The sequence below is a fragment of the Daucus carota genome, chromosome 1 (genome assembly GCF_001625215.2).
Source record: "Daucus carota subsp. sativus chromosome 1, DH1 v3.0, whole genome shotgun sequence".
In the NCBI taxonomy this organism is placed as follows: domain Eukaryota; kingdom Viridiplantae; phylum Streptophyta; class Magnoliopsida; order Apiales; family Apiaceae; genus Daucus; species Daucus carota.
Window position 1 is genome coordinate 46302878 of NC_030381.2, and position 18874 is coordinate 46321751.

The following is an 18874-nucleotide window of genomic DNA, read 5'->3' on the forward strand; positions in this document are numbered from 1 at the left end:
ATTCATTCAAATTACTTGTATAAAAGTTGAGAATTTGAAATGACATTTCAAATCATGTCATTTGAAATCCAAAATTTGAAATGAAGCGCATCCAGAGGAGTTTGCTAGCAAGCAGTAGACGGAATCTTGTTGCTCTCTGTGAATCATAGATGTCATCTTTGTGTAATGTCCCAAGTTGTAGGTGTTGGCTTTCTAACTAATAAAAAAGAAGAGATTGATATGCCATTCTTCTGCCCATCATCCTATAATGAGTTCCGTCCTAATTTTGTATCATAATTCATACATAATTTACATGAATAACACTTTTCTATGAGTGTACTGTGTATCAAATTCTGGAGGGAGGAAATCTAGTCTTCAATGACACATATCAAGTGTTTGGAATTCGATGATGCTCAAGTTTGATACTATTATTGAACGATGACCTGAGATCCAGAGAACCATATGATTCTGGAATATGCTCTGCCATTTTTGAAGCCTACAAATTAACAGAAGAATACAACTAAAAGGTAAACTTTTTTTTTTTTTTTACGAATTTTGAAATTATAAGCTCATTGTTCATGTCATTCTGACCTTTTTGTCCTTACATTGTAGGTTGCAAAGAATTATATGCTCATGAAATTAAAGTCATGCATGGGTAAGTACTTCTGTAATAATCATTTCTGACCAAATTGCAGTACTCTATCTTGTATTCCTTGACATAATTTCTCCCATCAATTTTTGTTATATCCTTCTGTTATGATTTTCTTGTCATTACAGTATCATTAGAACCCCCCTTTGTAGCCTGCAACGAAGCAAAAAAAAAACTATTATACTCTCCAGGAAATTATTCCTATAATATTTGTATATTTCAGTGGAAAAGCTCGTCTTTTTTGTGAATATGAGATCATATTGTCAAGTGATTTAATTGACTCCTCCGGATTTTAAGTGGTCAGTATATGGACTATCATATGTCTAAATGGCAGAGGTGGAGGAGATGATTGAGACATATTTATAGTTGATAATCGAACTGTTCTCAGGGCCCTCTGTATTCTTGTATATGTTTATACATCGTAATGGGAGAGCTCTACAAGGTTTTTGAAGAGAAGATGCGACAAAATTTGTTGACACCGCAATACATATCCTGACATCCGATTAGGGTGATACTATTATACAGAAGTATCAAATCCTAGAAATTAGAGATAGAATGCCGGTGGCTTTATATAGATAGTGGACTTGAGGAGCCCCAACTATGATGTGATGTCGGCAAAGATCTTTCCTATAGACTCTAGTTGAAGTGAATTGCTATCAACTATGACTTGAAAGGATAACAGAGCATAGAGAGACTTTAGCGCTAAAAGAAGGCTACATGATTCTCTATAGCTTATAGAATATGATATTTGGAGGTTTCTCATGAGACGCGTATATGTTGCCTATATTACTAAATTAGGATTCCTTAGAGGAGGTCCAGGTTTGGTCTTTTCCGAGCCACAATAACAGGAACCTTTGATCCCTCTGCACCCAAGTTGCAGGAGTCATATTCATCCGACCTTGTCCACATACTTAATGTGGCTGTGCTGATCATTAGTTGAGAACTACGTGTGACAACTTTCCAGGAATCTTTAGGATATCAAAAGACGTAGCAGAAATGAGAGGGTAGTTTGAATACTTATCGCTTGGTATATATATATACTGGTACATGAATCCATTTCTTGTTGGTGGTCCTTCTTACAAGTTGGAGAAAGTAGGAGACTCAGACTCTCAATGGTCCAGTATTATCAATATAGTGATGAGATTTGAGTGAATTTTATTGATCAGCTTGTAATTTTTTAACGTTCAGAAAAAGTTCTTATCTGTTGTATAGTCTGTGAGGCCATATTTTAGCAAGTCGTAATCAGTGACTGAAGTCAGTAGCGATTTCTGATTCCACAGATTACTCTTTGATTTGAGAAAATTGAAAATTTTATCTGTGAGCCATATTTTATGTTTTCAGGCTAACATAGCACCCCTGCAATAGGATTGTAGAAAATGCATTAGTACTGTAGAAGACGTCTTCGTGTTTTCATTAAACACATGGCTTTGAGTCCGCTGGACATACTAATATAGCTTTAGCTCTGTCATTCGTGAAAGAGGAATTCAACCAAGTGCTGAGCTTTTGCCAGTTTGATATTAATACATCGTGGAATAAAATTTAGCTTGAAAGGGTAGAAAATATGGTGTTTATTCTAATGGTGAATTTGGTCATAATACATGAGTCATAAGTGGCTCCCTTCAATGTTGTCAGTTGCCAGTTTCTTCAGGCTATATTTCTTGATTTTTTAGAATTAATTTTGTACCTTGCTGTATTGTGCCCTAAGGTTATTTAGTCACCACACTGATTATGTCTGAAGGGCTGTATATTTACCCACATCAAATTTTGGCTTTAATTTTTCTTTTCATTGATTTCACTGATTTTGAAAAATTAGGACGATTTTAGACTGATCACAGTAGCTAGCTTTGAGCCTAGCACTTAAAATTATCAGAAGCTACTGTCCGAGCTATGTGAGATGAAGGAACGAATGCAGAAGATAGATGAGATGAAGCTGTAGAAATAAGGTCGTTTATGACCATCGATTGCAAGATATATGTTCACAACAATACAGGAGAGGGTAACTGATGTCATATTTTAGGCTATAGCTTTGATTTTGTTATTCTAATATTTTGTTAACTGATCTAAATTTGGATCAGCGTTGGAACAGAATTTGGAGTCATCCGTCTCAAATTTGGATGTTTGGCTGGTTTTCGCAGCGTCTGGTAATTGTATCTTCCCGAATCAAAATGCAAATAAGTCACTCAACTTGTAAATCCTCAATCCCAAGTCTTTATCATTAATAATGATTCTGCTGTGGAGATTTTTTTTTCCCACCGAGTAATGAAGTTTATGGATTAGATGCTTATCTATAAAATGACGAGTGATGTGGTAGCACTGTTGAGTACACAGGTGCACGCTGAATTACTGAACTTGAAAGATTTTTGTTTATTTCTAAACAAATGATCCAAATGAATATGGGAGAAGTTAAGAGCTTATTTTGTGGAATAACGTCAGTCTAAAGACTTCATCAGGATGGACTGTGTTTCTCTTAAATGTATGTATACACCAACTAGATTAAGAAAAACATCTGGAAACACTTTTTAGAGTGTGTAACATTTTTTTTAATGAATGTGTTAGAACGATTTAGGACTAGCGTGATTTGTCATTTTTTTCAAGTTCTAGTGTTTTGCTTGTAGCTTCTCTAGTTGCAGACAATCTTGTTAACGGTTCAACTTTCTCAGTAACAAGTTTTATGTCTCTGTTTTATTACAGCAAAGGTCCCGGTTCAAATTGAGGCGAGTTCACCGTTTATGTTCATTTCTGGTTTTAGTTTTAGTAAATCAACAATCAACAAATATTAAATAAATTAAGGCAAAAGACTGGAATTATTGATTAAGATTTAAGACTGAAATTGATAGATAGATAGATAGAGAGGGCAAAGGCATAAGCATAAGCCGTGATAGCACAAACCCAGCATTGCACTAACTAGAATCACCCCCTTGATCATACATAATACTACTAACTAGATTCAAGAGCACCCCATCATAATACTCTAACTAACTGGAATCACCAGCCCCCGTCATTTCCGCCACGGTTCGAGTAGCGAGAACCACCACCACCTCCTCCATAACCACCACCACCTCCATAGCCACCACCACCTTCACGACGTCCACCGCCATAACCTCCGCCGCCGCCGCCATACCCACCCTCACGGCGTCCACCGCCGCCGCCTCCACGAGACTGAGCCTCATTCACAGTAATGTTGCGCCCTTCCAGTTCCTTCCCGTTCATCCCTTCAATCGCGTCATTCATCGCCTTCTCGTCCTTGAAGGTCACAAATCCGAACCCCCGAGACCTCCCCGTCTCACGATCATTGATGATCTGCATTCATAACACCCATCACAATCCACATAAACAAATTCAACAACTCATTATACACAAACTCAAAATCGGCCAAACATACCGTAAATCGTAGTAATTAGTAACACATTAGTAACAAAGAGTAACAATAGTAACACATAGTAAACAAGATCTGTGTCCAACGGGTCAGATCCGACCCGATTACATAATTATCACAAACCGACCTTGGAATCAACCACATCACCGTACTGAGAGAAGGCGTCTTCGAGAGAGCGGTCAGTAGTGGCCCATGCCAGACCACCCACGAAGCAACGGTACTCGACATCAGCTGAACTCATTTCTAGAGATATTTATAAACCCTAATTAGATTAGTTAGGTGGAGATGGTTGGGACTGAGAGTGAAAGGGGGGATTGTTTATATAGGACGAGGAGAGGGGGCAGATATTTTTTTGGACCAAAGATATTTTTGGATTCAAGGGCGTGTTTGGCTGGAACACTAGCTCTCTCACTATATAACGTTATAAAAGAGAAAAGTGAATATAAAAAGATTGATTGAAGTTTATTTTTATAAATTAATCAGAGATTATTTCAATTGAGCGTATAAAATTGATTAGACATTTTTTTTTCAGATTATTTAATTTCATTTGAATTTCTCTTAAAAATTTATAAAGATATATTTGTAAAGGGCTCAAAAATCAAAATAAATGTTAAACCCTCTTTCATAAACACAAGGCGGATCTAGGATTTAAATTTTGAGGGCACCAAGCAAATTTTCGGAAAACATCTATATATTTTTAAATTTTGTAGGAGCACTTTTATAATTTCACAAAATTTAGAATATATGTTTAGGCTAAACATATATTCCCTCCATCCCCTCAATTATTAATAATGAGTTTTGAGTCTCGGCATGCATTTTAATATCCTTATAAAATATAATTTGATAAATTATTTTGAGATTTTTTCTTTTGAATAAAAATAAATATTTAATTTTTCTATATAAATTTTTTTTTAAAATAAAGTATTAATTTTATATGTATATTAAAATGTGCACCTAACAATAGAAAAAACTTTATATGTCTATTAAAACTAGGACTTTTGCCCGGCTACCGCCGGTATATTTTTACTCAGGAGTACTGTGAAAAAGTTGAATGGAACTTTTTCAAACAAAAGGCCCACACAAAAGCCTATACTAAATTGCTATCATAAGTCCCTAAGAATTTCTGTTTAATACTGCATAGGTATATACGAAACCCACTGAGCATTCTTATTTAACTAATTGGGCCTAAGCATAACAATTGGGCTAACGCTAAAAAGGGAATTGCAAATTTTTCTTTTAACTTAATTCGCGTTACTTTGTGAAACACATCTTAAGATGACCCAACCACATACTTAATAATTTTATTTCAAATTAATTTTTGAATTGAATTAAAATATATATATTTATTCGTATTAAAAACCTACAACTTAAACATTGATATTTTTGAAGTAAACTCTTATTCAACTCTTCACTTTTGGCTTACGTATTTAGTTGAGATCATCAAATAATTAACGTAAATAATAATGCTATGGAAGAGTTTAAAGGAGATTTGTTATACAAAAGGCGTATAGGGAATCCTCTCCATAAGTGCTATGATAATAATTTGCTTAGTAATACCGCTTAGGGACATAGCAATGACAGTAATTATACAAATTTGGCCCATACATTAAAACTGGGGAAATGTTAGCTAATTTCAAGAGGAAACATGTTATTTTATTTTCCGTGAATTTTACTTTTGGTTCACATCTTTAGATGAGTTGATCGGATAATCAATATTATTAATTTTAATTTATTTTTTCTGTTAATTAAAATATTAATTATATATTTATATTCCAAAATTACGTAATAATTTTCCATATATAAAAAGTCTTTTTTTACTAATTGCTTCTCGGCGCCGCCGAGCGACGACACCTCGCACTTTAATCAAATGTTTTATATTTTATAAAAAAAAATAATTTACACAGGTAAGCGACGACTCACATTTTAGTCGATTGTTTTTTATTTTTTAATTTTATAAAATTTAAATACATATCGTAGCTATCAAATTTTGAATAAAAATTAATGATTAATATAATGAATCACTTTTATAAGAATATTGAATTAAATTACCAGAAGATAATACGTGTGAAATTAAATATAATTTACATAATATTAATTTATTATAAGTTATCTTTTAAAGTGACCGTCTACATATTCATGACTCAAATTTCAAAATAAGTCCTTGAAAGAAGCTGATATTTTGAACTTCTTAGAATCACAAAACTTAACTTATAAGTTCATTGAACCAACGTTAAAAAAAATTGATTCTAACTCATAATTAAAAGTTTCTCGATGTCGCTTCTCGTGACACCAGTCTATTGCTTCTGCATTTGGGACATACCAACCTTGAGTATTGTCTCCTTCGGAGTCAAGCCCTTCTCAACATCTGACTTCAACCTTCTCATAAGGGATGGACGGAGGACCTAACATAAGCAAAAACATAATTAGAATAGCATCATATTGCAACCACGGACAACAAACTTAAATACAGTGCGTGTATCTTGTGAAGCTATTGAACAACCTCTTCCAAGTCATTTTCCCCAGAGATTGCAAACCATTCATCAAAAGTTTCTGATGAACTAAAAATCTCCGGAAGTAGAAAGTTCAGTAGGGACCAGAGTTCATGAAGATTGTTCTGCACATCACAACTGACATTGGTCAAAAATTAATTTACATACCAGATATCATATCTTGTGCTACGCACACTCGCAAACTAAGCAGATAACGTTATAGACGGATAAAAAAGAAAACACGCAAATATAAATACATAAGAACTTTAATAGGAGACACAAGAATCAGTCACCAGATTGCAGAGAGGAATCCAAACTAAAATAGCAGACCTCCAGCCATGGTATAACCCATCAGAGTCAGAAATATTGTTCCGCTGCGCAACAGACATCATTTAATCAAAACACTGTATAACAAACATATATATAGATTTAAGCACGAAAGATCTTTACCTGACCCATTACACAGAGGACTCGTTTGTAAAGGAGAAATAATGGAGAAAAAGCTTCAACGGAGAACGGTAAGGCTGTGTCATACCCAGTATTTGTTATACCTGCCGACATGCCGAGAATGACTGATTGGAAACATCAGACAAAGGAGTTCTACCATGCTTGCTGTCGGAACAGTGACCACAAGCAGCTGCAAGACCGGTGCCTGTATGATATAGGAACATGAACATCGTTGCAGACGAAAAATAATGCAGGCAAATGAATACACAAAAACTTTAACAGGCAGCTTTAGAAACACTCACCAGAGTGCAGAGAGGAATCCAAACTAAAATCAGCAGACCTCCAACCATGGTAAAACCCATCAGAATCAGATATATTGTTATGCTGCGGAAACAGAGTTCATTTGATAAAAGCACCGTGCAAACAAAATTTTGTGTGAATAAAACTTACTTCGTCAACATTTGATAAAATATCGTTTGAGATCACATGAGCAGGACTTATTTCGTCAACAATCACAGAATCAGTTACAGATCTTGTAAGCATGGGCGTTGACAAACCTCTGTTTGAGGAATCATATCGTCCTTTTTGAGCTTACGTGCAAATCATTAGACATGAATTAGACATAAATGGAAAAATGAGTTAATATAAATGACATAGGGACAGTTAAATACCTGACTTAGTTGTAGAACGACAATAAAAAGGACTGTTTTCATCAGAGAAAATACGCCCAGTATCTTTACCATGCTTGTCGCCGGAACAGTGGCCACGGGTAGCTGCAAGCCCGGTGTGGTCAACTTGAAGCAAATGTACGACGCTGCCTGTATAATATAGAAGAATGGACATCTTTGAAAACTAAAAACAGAACATGCAAATGAATAAACAAAAGCCTAAAGTACCAGCTTTAAAAAAACTCACCAGATGGCATAGATGAATGAAAACTAAAATCAGGAGACCTCCAACCATGATCCAACCCATCAAAATCAGAATCAGACATATTGTTAGGCTGCGAAAGAAAAGTTAATTGGATAAAATAACAGTAGAAAATAAATTTAGCAGAGATTTGCATACGATGAATCTTTACCCGACCCATTGTAAATTACAGTCGCTTGTTAATAACAAAATGGCGGAGGAAGCTCGGGGATAAAGCAGACAGAGATTATGGGGGAAAACAGAACAAAAGCAGAGTAGAGAAATGGAGAGATGGATCGGGAGCGAGTAGAAGAACAATAATAGAGCACTGAAATTTGAATTTTCAAAATGAAAGATAAATTTAAAAGAGGAGGAAAAAGGGGGCCGCATAAGTCAACTGCTGCAGGGGAAGTAATGATCAATGGCAAGTTTTGTAAATAAGAGGCCCGCGAAGGACAACCATAGTAAAAGTGACTCGCATTTGCCTTCAGGATTTATATTCTATAGATGTGTACAGAACAATAAAAAAGACACGACACGAACCTGACCCGCAATCCGATTTATCACAAAATCTGAAAGTGATCCGAAAATTACTTGATAGACCCGAAATTAGAATTTTAAGTGATTTTTACTTGATCCGGAATCATTTCGATTGCTGACATGAACACGACCTGTTATTCGAAATCGCCGTCCCAGCTCTGTGTATCAAATTCAAGTCTACGCTAGTAAGCATGCAGGATTGACTCTATGCTTTTATGCAAACCGGTTTTCGAGTGGCAAAACTACTGGAGTATGACTAGGCTGAATCTCGAATTTTAGCTCAAATTATTGAGTCATGAACTCGAGTATAATAATTCTCTATTGGAGGACATTTATTTTCTCTCTCGAGTTTAACCAAATAATATAGACATTCCACAAAAAACATATTAATTTAAGCCCCTTACTATATTTCCTCTCCTTCTATCTGCAATATTTAAGATTTTAAGTTCACTAATACAAAATTGAGAAATGAACGTAATTGTTGCTTTCGTATTATCTTCCTGTGGTACAAGAGAACAATGGACACTCGGAGAGATCTGATATTCTTCAAACACTAGCTACTGAACCAAAGCATGTACACACACGCAAATAAACACATACCAGGCCCAACCTGTATCTAATCGATTCCTGATTTTTGAATTCATACATCATTTCTCGAATCAGAGAGAATCAAACTCACAAAACAATCACGCACACTAACTTTATTTTATTTATATCCAAAAAAACCAACGAAATTTAATCATGCAACATACTAAAATTTAATTCCTCCATTTCCTGTCTGGACCTCCCGCACGGCTACCATACCTCGGAGACCCGGTATCATATCCACGCCCACCACCTCCACCATATGGTCCGCTGTCACGACGACCATAACCGCCTCCACCTCCTTCCCGTCTTCCACCACTATGACGGAAACCTCCTCCACCTCCACCTCCATTTGCCCTCGACTGAGCCTCATTCACCGTAATGTTGCGTCCATCTAGACTCTGCCCATTCATTCCCTCAATCGCTTCTCGTAATGCATGCTCTTCTCTGAACGTCACAAATCCGAATCCCCTCGATCTCCCGGTCTCGCGATCATTCACAATCTATCAAATAAAAAACATACAATATCAAATTAAACTTAAAAAAAATATGAAGCACATGATGATCAATTAGATATCAGCTTATCAAATTTGCAAGATTAGTGGCTGAGAAATTACATATAATAAACATAATTAAAAAGGCATAACCGATCTTAACGTACCAGAGGAGAGGATGAGGATGAGTAAAAGTAACAAAAAGAGAGCTAGAGAGTATGATGATAACAGAAACAAAAGCAGAACAGGTAACAAATGATCAAGATCACTAGTAACAAATAACACATCAGACTGCGCTAGCTGCCCCCGTCACCGACCTTCGAATCCACGACTTCTCCGAACTGAGAGAACGCGTTGCCCAGAGTCCTGTCAGTAGTGGCCCATGCCAGTCCTCCCACAAAGCATCGAAACTCTACATCTGCAGCTGCCATTGTCACGATGGGATTAATATTATTAATTTATATTTAAAGAGTTAAAATTTAGTGGGAGAAAGCAATGAAGAGAGGAGAGCTGAATGGAGGGGTTAAATAGGTGAATCAGCCTAGTTTTAGTGATGATTCATTGACCCAGTTTTGTTGTTTGTCCATTCTTTGCGCTCTGTTCTTGCGCTGCTACTACCGAGTTTCACTCTATTTTGTTGCAACTCAAACTCAACTAATTTCTAGCTTTTCCTCTACGTTTCCTAATTTTGCGTTTTCATTTTAATGGTTCAAAATCAATTAGAATTATAAATCAAGAGATGCAAAACAAACCTATTTATTTATCCCATCGATCAACTTGCTCTGTCACTTAAAAATTGTATGCCCCTGCTAATAATTAGACATTAAAAGATCGTGATCCGTCTTCGTTTTAGAGAATGTTCATGATCATAAGAAGCATATTGTTATAAATAACATATACAAGAAGTTCTTGTCTAATGTCCTCACGAGGACTGAAATTATAAGAGGATTCAAACAACATGACGTACACCATAATTGATCATATCCAAATTCAAAAGCACAGTGATAGAGATATGCGTACAACTGAAGAACAGATTGTAGCTGATCTGTTAAGTAAGTGCAGGATTTTACAAAGTCATAGTATATTCAAGCACAATCACTTCCGTCCATATGTTGCGGTTAAAACCCGTGGTAACAAAACATGTTAAAACATCAGTTACTGTTGTGGGATGGATCTTTAAACAGTTCAATTATTTTTCGTTCTCATATTAAGGTTTGTAAGCAAGTCCAATCCGATGTCAAAAGAGGTGCAGCACCAAATGTAAATATTTAACAGAACATTGTCACTTAGGGCTATTGCTTCCAGTCTATTCTGAATAATTAGACAAGGAATCACTGCTGCATGCCCCTAATGAACTGCTTATTTTTTTTGACGGAATGAACTGCTTATTTTAAATGACTGGAATACTGATTCTTTTATTCTGATCGCTCTATTCAAGGAATCACTGCTGCATGCCCCTAATGAACTGCTTATTTTAAATGACTGGAATACTCTGATCGCTCTATTGAGACAATAATCTGTTAAACAAAGAAATCAGATCAGAAGTCCCATTGTCTTCACAAAAAACGTAAAATGCAATATCTCATGTTCATGAGATGAATAAATTCTGTGTACAAAACATTGTCATGCTATGCTACTGCAAGAGAATTAAACACTCGTCTCCAGTTGCGAAACTGCAGCATTTGAGTAGATAGGGTGAAGCATATGACCTTCCTTGGGCTCAACATGCACCCATTTGCGTCCACTAAGCTTATGGTGTTCAAACTTGACATTACCTTCTTTTAAAGCAAATAGAGTGTGGTCTTTGCCGATCCCAACATAATTCCCAGGGTGGAATCGGGTGCCTCTTTGACGAACAATAATGTTTCCAGGTATGACTCTCTGTTATTATATTTATCATAAAGTTAATAAATAATAATTAGACTCAATATTATTATAATACATTGCAACAATAATTAGGTCCTTAAACAAGTACACTAGAATCAAAATTTGCTTACTTCTCCACCAAACTTCTTCACCCCAAGATTCTTGGGTTTTGAATCTCTCCCATTTTTTGTGGAACCTGCAGTTTTCTTGGAAGCCCAACGCCTCAATATCAAGTTCAAACCCCCTCCAGATGCATCTAGTTATCACAACATTAAATTATTGACCTTTAGCATCTTCATGGTGAAGAGTAACTTAACATTATTATTTATTACCATTGATTTATTTTAATTCATTGACTGACTACTAGGAACTCAAATCAGTACTTCATTATAAGAAAACATACCACTACCAGAACTGTAGACTGGAACTTTTGATACCAGCTCACTGAGATTCAGTCTTCTACACAGGGATGTTGCATAATTCATCATGTCCTATAAAAATAGGAGAACTTTGAGAAATTATTCATGCGGAATCAATCTAGTAAAGATCAATGTGCTTGACGACCATAGAGTTTTGAAAGATCACACAGTCACAACATCAGTTTTGGACTTGACCTAACAATAGATTATGCATTTTTCCAAATTTACTATGACACATGAAACAATTTTAGTACCAATACTGGATTGAAGGCATTGGACGCAGAACAAGTTATAACTCTATAGGTATCAGAATTTAGGATATTTGACAGTAATTACAATGTTATCAGTATCACAACAATTTGACATCATGCTGGGTCAGCTCAAACCCAACTCAAGCAGCAAGAGTATCACATTCTGAAGTCAGTATATCATAATCTCAGAAAATTCATCTATAGGAACAGAGAAAATACAATTGTACAATATTAATGTGCTTAACACTATGACAAAGAGCTACATGAATGTATGATACTTCGCAAGTGAAAATGTCAGTAATACATGAACCTTGAACTTGGGTGTTCGCACTTCGCAGAATAAGAACATTCAATGCTTATGTTATACAAACTAGAGCACCAACCATTTCCCAAATGAAAGGAAAAATGCTTATTGAACTATTATGATCAAATATACATCTGAAGATGTTAATCAAGAGCTCAAGATGGTACAAAAATAAAGAAGGAGGTGAGAGTGATATGTAGCATTGGATCACCAAATAAAAACAATTGTGGTTTTTTTTACTTACATAAAAAAAAGAAACAAATGCCAACATATATATTCAATTCTGAGTAAGTTTAGTGAATATAACAGGCCAATCAAGGAAAAGCAATAAGGGATCAAACAGTGAAATATGTTAGCTGCATTTTTTCACAAGGTTGTGGTTGAGCTAGCGCAGGAGTAGTACAAAGAGACTCCTAATTGTAGTTGTATTCATCAAAAATAATTACATTTATCTATATATGTTTACGTGTCCTTCACAAGTCAAAATCTTTCATCATTAACTCTAAATGGAACCATTTATCTAGGTACCAACAGAGGGTTACGAACAAAGATGGCCTCAGGAAGCTTGAAACTGAAGTGGGGGATCTCTCAAACAATTTGGAGCAGATGACCGTAGACTTTGACACATGGTTGTCACGTCGACAAGTCGAGTCAAGTCGATATATGTTCAGCTTGTCGACTAGTCGGCTAGTCGTAGACTAGTCGAAAATTTAATATTAATTAAATAAATATTAGTATATATTAATTAAATAAATATTATATATATTAATATATATCTTATATAAATGGTTTCCTACAACAAAATTATACCACTCCAATTCTCATATGTATATCAATCACAAAATAGATATGCTAATTACAAACATGTCTTTTTTCCCCTTTCATGTACATACATTAACATACTGACTTATGCATACATAAAACATACACAAAGATCTATAAACTTAGATTAACATGTTCATTATTGTTGATTTTGAGCAAGTTTATAATTATTTATTTTTTTCATTTTAATTTTTGATTGAATTTTGCACTTGTCGACCGACTAGTCGACCAAGTCGACCGACAAATCGATAAGTCGATCGATTAGTCGACCATGTCGACCGACTAGTCGACAATTTGCAAGTCGACCTCTCCAGTCGATTTTCTTTACCCGACTAGTCGACTAGTCGTCGACTAGTCGCGACTAGTCGAGCGCCGTGACAACAATGCTTTGACACCAAGTTCCAACATTCGGAACCAGAATTAGTCACAGGATGAGGTCATTGGGAACTAGTTGATTCTTCAGTGCACCAGATGAAAGGGACAGAGTGAAAGAGATTTACCACGAAAAGCTCATCATGACCAATCGGAATTTTGGCAAAAATAAGACAAACACCTCCCTCTAAGTTCGCAAGGTTACATTATTTTTTTTTTAAAAATATTAAATGGAGATGCCCCTACTGGATGGGTGGCAAAAGTTAAACAACTTTTTAATTACCAACGCACTGCTGCCAGACCAAAAGTACCATTTTTTTCACTTAAGTCTAAACAGAGAGGCTACTTAATGGTGACAGGGGCTTTAAAGAACGTACAAAAAGAAGGGTAAGTCAGTGACATGGGACATCTTTCTGAGGAGTTGTGGCTGTGCTTTTGGTCCACAAAAATTGCGAAGACTTTGATGAAGCACTTTCACATGTGAAACAAACTGGGACGTTAAGAGTCTACCAATGGCAATTAGAGAGATTGGGTTATAAGGTTAAAGGTTGGACTCAGAAAGCTTTGGTGGGGACCTTCAGGAGGGAGAGGGGGGTGATGAAGCAAAAAATTTGTAATGCAATTTGATAGTTCAAACCGAAGACTTTTAGAGACGTGATCAGTCTTGCAAGGGTGAAGGACAAACAGATTAATCATATATGTAAGATGGCCAAGTCACCTAAAACTGTCACAAAATTTCACATAGAAAAGCTCAAGCAACACCAACCATTGATTTCATACATAGGATGAGCTTTAGCAAAGGAAAACTACTGGACAATGCTTCCATTGTGAGGATGAATTCCTTCATGGTCACTGATCCAGCTGGAGGATGATGACACGAACCATATAAAAAACATACAGTTCCCCTCATCAAGTGGGAAACCAAGAAATGGTCGCGCTCACTGATTCAGGATCAACGCACAACTTCATCAATAATAAGGCTTCTAGCAAATTCAAATTAACTTTGGAGCCTATAAACGCCTTTCATGGCACATCATTCATCTCAGTGAATAATACATGGACTTGGTGTGAACTTGCAAGGTACAAAGCTTGTAATCACTTTAGGCTTTGCCATTAATTAGGACTGGACCTGATTTTAGGAGTTGAATGCCTTGAGGCTTGATAACGTTGAACTATTATGTGTAATAAAAGAAAATCTTACAATGGAATTGTAATTGGGAGGGCAAAACATGAGTGTGGCTTACATCGCATCACCTATTCATTCAATCACTACTAATACTATTCAATTATTCAACATGAATTAATCAAATATTAACATGAATTACGCTTTAGGGACCGAGTCCGTTGAATGTCAGGACAAAAAATGGAAGCTTAACTACATTCCAAATGAGGATGTAACAACATTAAACAAAATAGATTCAAAAGCATAGCATACAATCAAGTATTGTAATAAGGGTAGATATAAGCTACAGTATAATTCAGTTAAATGGGCAATAATATAAAGATGAATGTTACACCACAAACAAAGCTTAAAATGAGAGCAAATATTAGTTAGTTCGGACAGAGCAACTTACCGGCCGGTGCGTCCAACAACGGCTGCTTCGTGAACAGTTCCCCTTGACAAATCACTAATTTCTCCGGTAGTCCAGTTGCTTACTTGCTTCTACCAGTTTTAGGGCCGGCAATTTTGGGCCGCCTTCAGATTTTGACAAATTTGGGATTGTGGGTGAACTACGTAAGCCTGACCCGAAATTTTTGTTTAGCTAAATGATATTGTTCGGCTAATTTTATTTTTGAAAAATAAAGATTGAGAAAGCCTGACCTGATTCTCGTTAAAATAAAATAAATATATGAAAATACATGTAATTATTAAAATATAAAATTTTATTTTCAAGATACTTACTAATAAATAATCTATAAAAACAATTATAGATTTATAGTTCAACTAAACAAAATTGTATTACATAATGCAGTTTTTCATTTTATGAAACAGATATTCGATTGAATTGAAATCAAAATATATTTTTTTATTATACAAAAAATTGGATATTTGATTTTAATATTTATTATTAATAATTTTAGACGGATATTTAACTTTGGAACTCGGGCAAGTTTTGCAACTTCTGGAAAAGGGGTGCTTCCCACAAAGGGGGACGCAATGACCATGCCCAGCCGACTGTTTATCAAAAATACAGGTCTCCACAAAATCATATGATCATGTGTGGAGGCTGACGCCAGTCCAGTGCCGGAAGGTCAAGAATGTTGGTGACCTGATGACAGGAGCGCCGACGACCGAAATCCAGTGAACAGTGACCATAACTATAACGGTTTAGGATAGCGAAATTTCTTGTCGTGTAAGTTCCACTCTGCATGAAAGGCGTAACAATCTAGGCATCATCTCAAAGAGAAACTTGGTGAAATAAACATGTCTGTGAAGATACGGACTACCTACACCTACACAGAAAGACCTTCTCCGAGGTTGTTTTGGACCTTTCCTATGCAGCTTAGATGAAAGGCGAAAGTAAAAGAAAAATTTTATTGAATAGAACAAAGTCGGCTCCATATATTATAATATATATTATTTAAAAAACAATATCATAATCTTGAATTTCGTTTAATTAACAGTTTTATTTCATAATAAATATGAAAGAATTATAAATATTTTTTGTTGGTCATGTGTTTTTATTTTTTTTGAAAATATGTGGGTTTGTTAATTTTTCTCAAAACAAAATTGAAAATTGTAGAGAAAGCTGGTAAAAAATTGGTTCAGAACATGAGAAGAGTGCAGGAGTAGTGACTAGCGAGGAGCTTTGATTCAAAATTGCAAGACATTTAGAAGGTCTAGGGTTTTGCCTGTGAGCGGAGATGGCAGCGGCAGCTTATAGGTGCGGCGGTAGTAGACTGTTATCGTCTTCCAAACGCCTTTTCATATCTAAAACCCTAACCCCCAAATCCTTTCCCACCCCTTCCGCATCAACCTCTTTCACACCTCTAAGGTATTTTTATTCTTCTTATGTTTTATACTCTACTCTATTGTAATTGTTTTCACTGCTGCGTTCCCTAATTCTGTGTGTATGTTGATTCAGGTTTGCCTCGGTTTTGGCAAGCGTGGAGTCGTTGATGCCACTTCATTCTGCCATTGCCTCTGCCCGTCTTACTTCCAAAATTGCGCTTCACTCGTCTTGCTGGAGCTGCCTTTCTCAGGGTATCCTCCTCCCTCCTTTCTCTTCTCGCTTTTTAATCACTATTTTATGCTTACTCTTCGCGTTTTCTTACAACATAACATAGTTAAATTTTCTTGTACATTTCAATTCGTGCTTGCCTAACAATTAATAAAAGACTGTGCTTGTTCGTTTGTATGCTCACTACTTCTTCTACTTGCTGTTATAGGATTCGCCACACCATTGTGACAAAGGCTTTTCAGGCGTAGAACAAGGAAATAAATGCCTAGTATTTTATTTGTGTTTCATTATTTAAATGATTAAAAACTCTTTCGACATTTTCTTTCTTCATTGCCAAACTTGTTAACCAAATATTTGTTCTGTTCTGCGCCTTTTCTGTTCCCAAATACAAGTTTTGGCATTTTGTCATTTCAATCCATATTATGAAGTTTGCATCTGACTTCAAGTTAAATAAGTGTTGCTTGACTTTACTTCTTCTGTTGTATGGATATTAATCATTGTGTCACTATTTAATTCAAGAATAATGATGTTCATGTTTGTTAACTTCTGTTTCCTTTCGGGATAGTCACACCTTACGCCTTGGACACAATCCTTTATTATATCAGTTAGTATCTCTTGATATCTTGAGTTTCTCATAATAGTTATAATTGTAGTATTATACACAACAAAGTCATAGAGTAGAAAATGTTTTAATATATTAAATGTGTGAGACGGGTATATGTTGTTAATTGTTTTGAGCTGATTTTATGCTGCAGCTTCCATATGGATGTACATTGGTTGTGAATGCATAAAGTGTGAAGCATTTTTAGGAATAAAAGGGTTCTCTTTACTTGTAAATATTTAATATATAACTGATAACTGATTCTGCTTTTGGATTAGAAAACTTGGTTAGTTGTCTTGTGGTGAGCTGTTAGAAGTAAAATTGAGCTCGTCACTTATATTCTCAATTAATATGAATCATGTCTGTACTTAGCAGACAGCTGATGTTGCATGTTTATTTTCTGGGAACTTAAAGATATTCTTTATATACTCTTTAATATGCTTCCTAACTGTAACAAAGAAGCATTACTAGTGTTTATACACATAGTTTCACTCTTTCTCAACTATCGATTAATCATTATGTAATTTAATATCACTGCTTTGCATTGTCTTCTATCCTACTATGTACCTGCTAGTTTCAACACATGCCTTGCAAAAAACTCAATGATCATTCTCTTCTGATTAAAAGTTTCATTTTTGTCCTACCTTAGACTTTGCAGTTCCTCGGTGAAAATGAATCCAGATTGCCGCCCTTTCGAGCCCAAACCAGTTTTACAATAGGTTTTCTTCCTATTCTCCTGTTTAAGCATTTATTTTCCCTACTTGTTCTTGTTGCTCAGAGTCTTCAAGGTCTTTGGGATGAGAGAGAGAAATTTGTCATCTTCTTAATCAGGAAACATACTGGTCTCAAATGAATTTGTGAACATCAATGAGGCTTTCACCAACATATTCCAATAAAAATTTCTGGTTGAATTGTGTGAAAACCATTTGGGTATATGCATACAAATTTATTATGAGCTTGATAATTTTGTATCCTCAAAATAGCCATCATAAGAGGTTGACACTTGACAGTATTAAATCTTTCAGATCACTAAATTTTTTTGCTGTGTGTCGGATTGTAGCGAGTACTGATTAGTGAATGCTGAATCAGTTTTTTATATTTTATTTTGTTTATTAATTATTATGATTTTTTTGTGTGTTAGGAAAAAGCAAATAATCTCATAAACCCGGAAATGAATAATATTAGAGATTTATATTTGCTATATTTCTTTCTAAATAAAAAAAACTCGTCACTTGGATATGAAATGGAAAACTAAGAAATTGTCAGTCTATTAATAAAATATTCTGCAAGGTGAAATTGTTAGATTTTACATCTGTTTGACAGAGAGTTGTTGTCCTTGGAGTCTTCTCACTAGAGGGGGGTCCGTGTGTGTAAGTGAGAGGTAATTAAGTGAATTGTCAAATTAAAAAAAGTTGTCAATAATAAGACTATAATTGGATTACGGTCTTTAATATATGGTCTTTATTCTTTACAATGCATAAATTTGTGAGTTATTCTTTATTTATTTGTCTGAAAATTTAAGAATCTCAACTATGCATGGGGAACAGATTAGAGCATAATTATAAAATTTGGGATTTGGGCTTAAAGGT

The 18874-nt window shown here is 35.3% G+C and overlaps 3 protein-coding genes across 4 annotated transcripts; all 3 read right to left on the bottom strand.

Annotated features, from left to right (window-relative positions):
• Positions 1 to 3427: 3427 nt before the first annotated feature.
• LOC135150488 (glycine-rich RNA-binding protein 7-like) lies at positions 3428 to 9914 on the bottom strand. The gene is made up of 4 exons (XM_064086817.1): positions 9786 to 9914; positions 9151 to 9477; positions 4132 to 4257; positions 3428 to 3928 (listed from the first exon to the last, which is right to left on the bottom strand). Exons 1-4 carry the CDS (start codon positions 9897 to 9899, stop codon positions 3614 to 3616), a joined length of 882 nt encoding a protein of 293 aa, XP_063942887.1. The 5' UTR covers positions 9900 to 9914; the 3' UTR covers positions 3428 to 3613.
• On the bottom strand, positions 6110 to 8352 carry LOC108204956 (uncharacterized). Of its 2 annotated transcripts, none has more exons than XM_064085725.1 (9): positions 8022 to 8352; positions 7856 to 7943; positions 7681 to 7758; positions 7391 to 7530; positions 7243 to 7324; positions 7045 to 7145; positions 6787 to 6867; positions 6505 to 6618; positions 6110 to 6406 (listed from the first exon to the last, which is right to left on the bottom strand). In XM_064085725.1, exons 1-9 carry the CDS (start codon positions 8028 to 8030, stop codon positions 6299 to 6301), a joined length of 801 nt encoding a protein of 266 aa, XP_063941795.1. In that variant the 5' UTR covers positions 8031 to 8352; the 3' UTR covers positions 6110 to 6298. The 2 variants fall into 2 exon arrangements, with proteins under 2 accessions (XP_063941795.1, XP_063941794.1); XM_064085724.1 differs by having other exon boundaries at positions 7612 to 7758.
• A 1072-nt stretch (positions 9915 to 10986) lies between the features above and the next one.
• On the bottom strand, positions 10987 to 15236 carry LOC108204957 (uncharacterized). The gene is made up of 4 exons (XM_017374661.2): positions 15077 to 15236; positions 11738 to 11825; positions 11466 to 11590; positions 10987 to 11349 (listed from the first exon to the last, which is right to left on the bottom strand). The coding sequence occupies exons 2-4, from the start codon at positions 11820 to 11822 to the stop codon at positions 11116 to 11118; spliced, it is 444 nt and encodes a 147-aa protein (XP_017230150.1). The 5' UTR covers positions 11823 to 11825; positions 15077 to 15236; the 3' UTR covers positions 10987 to 11115.
• Positions 15237 to 18874: the final 3638 nt, after the last annotated feature.

Bases quoted from the DNA above. Each gene is read 5' to 3' on its own strand.
- LOC108204956 (XM_064085724.1), bottom strand. The intron at 7,531-7,611 runs GTATTTAACTGT...TTTGCACGTAAG, and splicing joins TCGTTCTACAACTAAGTCAG to CTCAAAAAGGACGATATGAT. The intron at 6,407-6,504 runs GTTGTTCAATAG...TGCTTATGTTAG, and splicing joins GGGAAAATGACTTGGAAGAG to GTCCTCCGTCCATCCCTTAT.
- LOC135150488 (XM_064086817.1), bottom strand. From the start codon at position 9,899: ATGGCAGCTGCAGATGTAGAGTTTCGATGCTTTGTGGGAGGACTGGCA. The intron at 9,478-9,785 runs GTCGGTGACGGG...TTTATTTGATAG, and splicing joins GAGAAGTCGTGGATTCGAAG to ATTGTGAATGATCGCGAGAC. The intron at 3,929-4,131 runs GTCGGTTTGTGA...TTATGAATGCAG, and splicing joins GTGATGTGGTTGATTCCAAG to ATCATCAATGATCGTGAGAC.
- LOC108204957 (XM_017374661.2), bottom strand. From the start codon at position 11,822: ATGATGAATTATGCAACATCCCTGTGTAGAAGACTGAATCTCAGTGAG. The intron at 11,591-11,737 runs GTATGTTTTCTT...TGTGATAACTAG, and splicing joins AGTCTACAGTTCTGGTAGTG to ATGCATCTGGAGGGGGTTTG. The intron at 11,350-11,465 runs GTAAGCAAATTT...ATATAATAACAG, and splicing joins TGAAGAAGTTTGGTGGAGAA to AGAGTCATACCTGGAAACAT.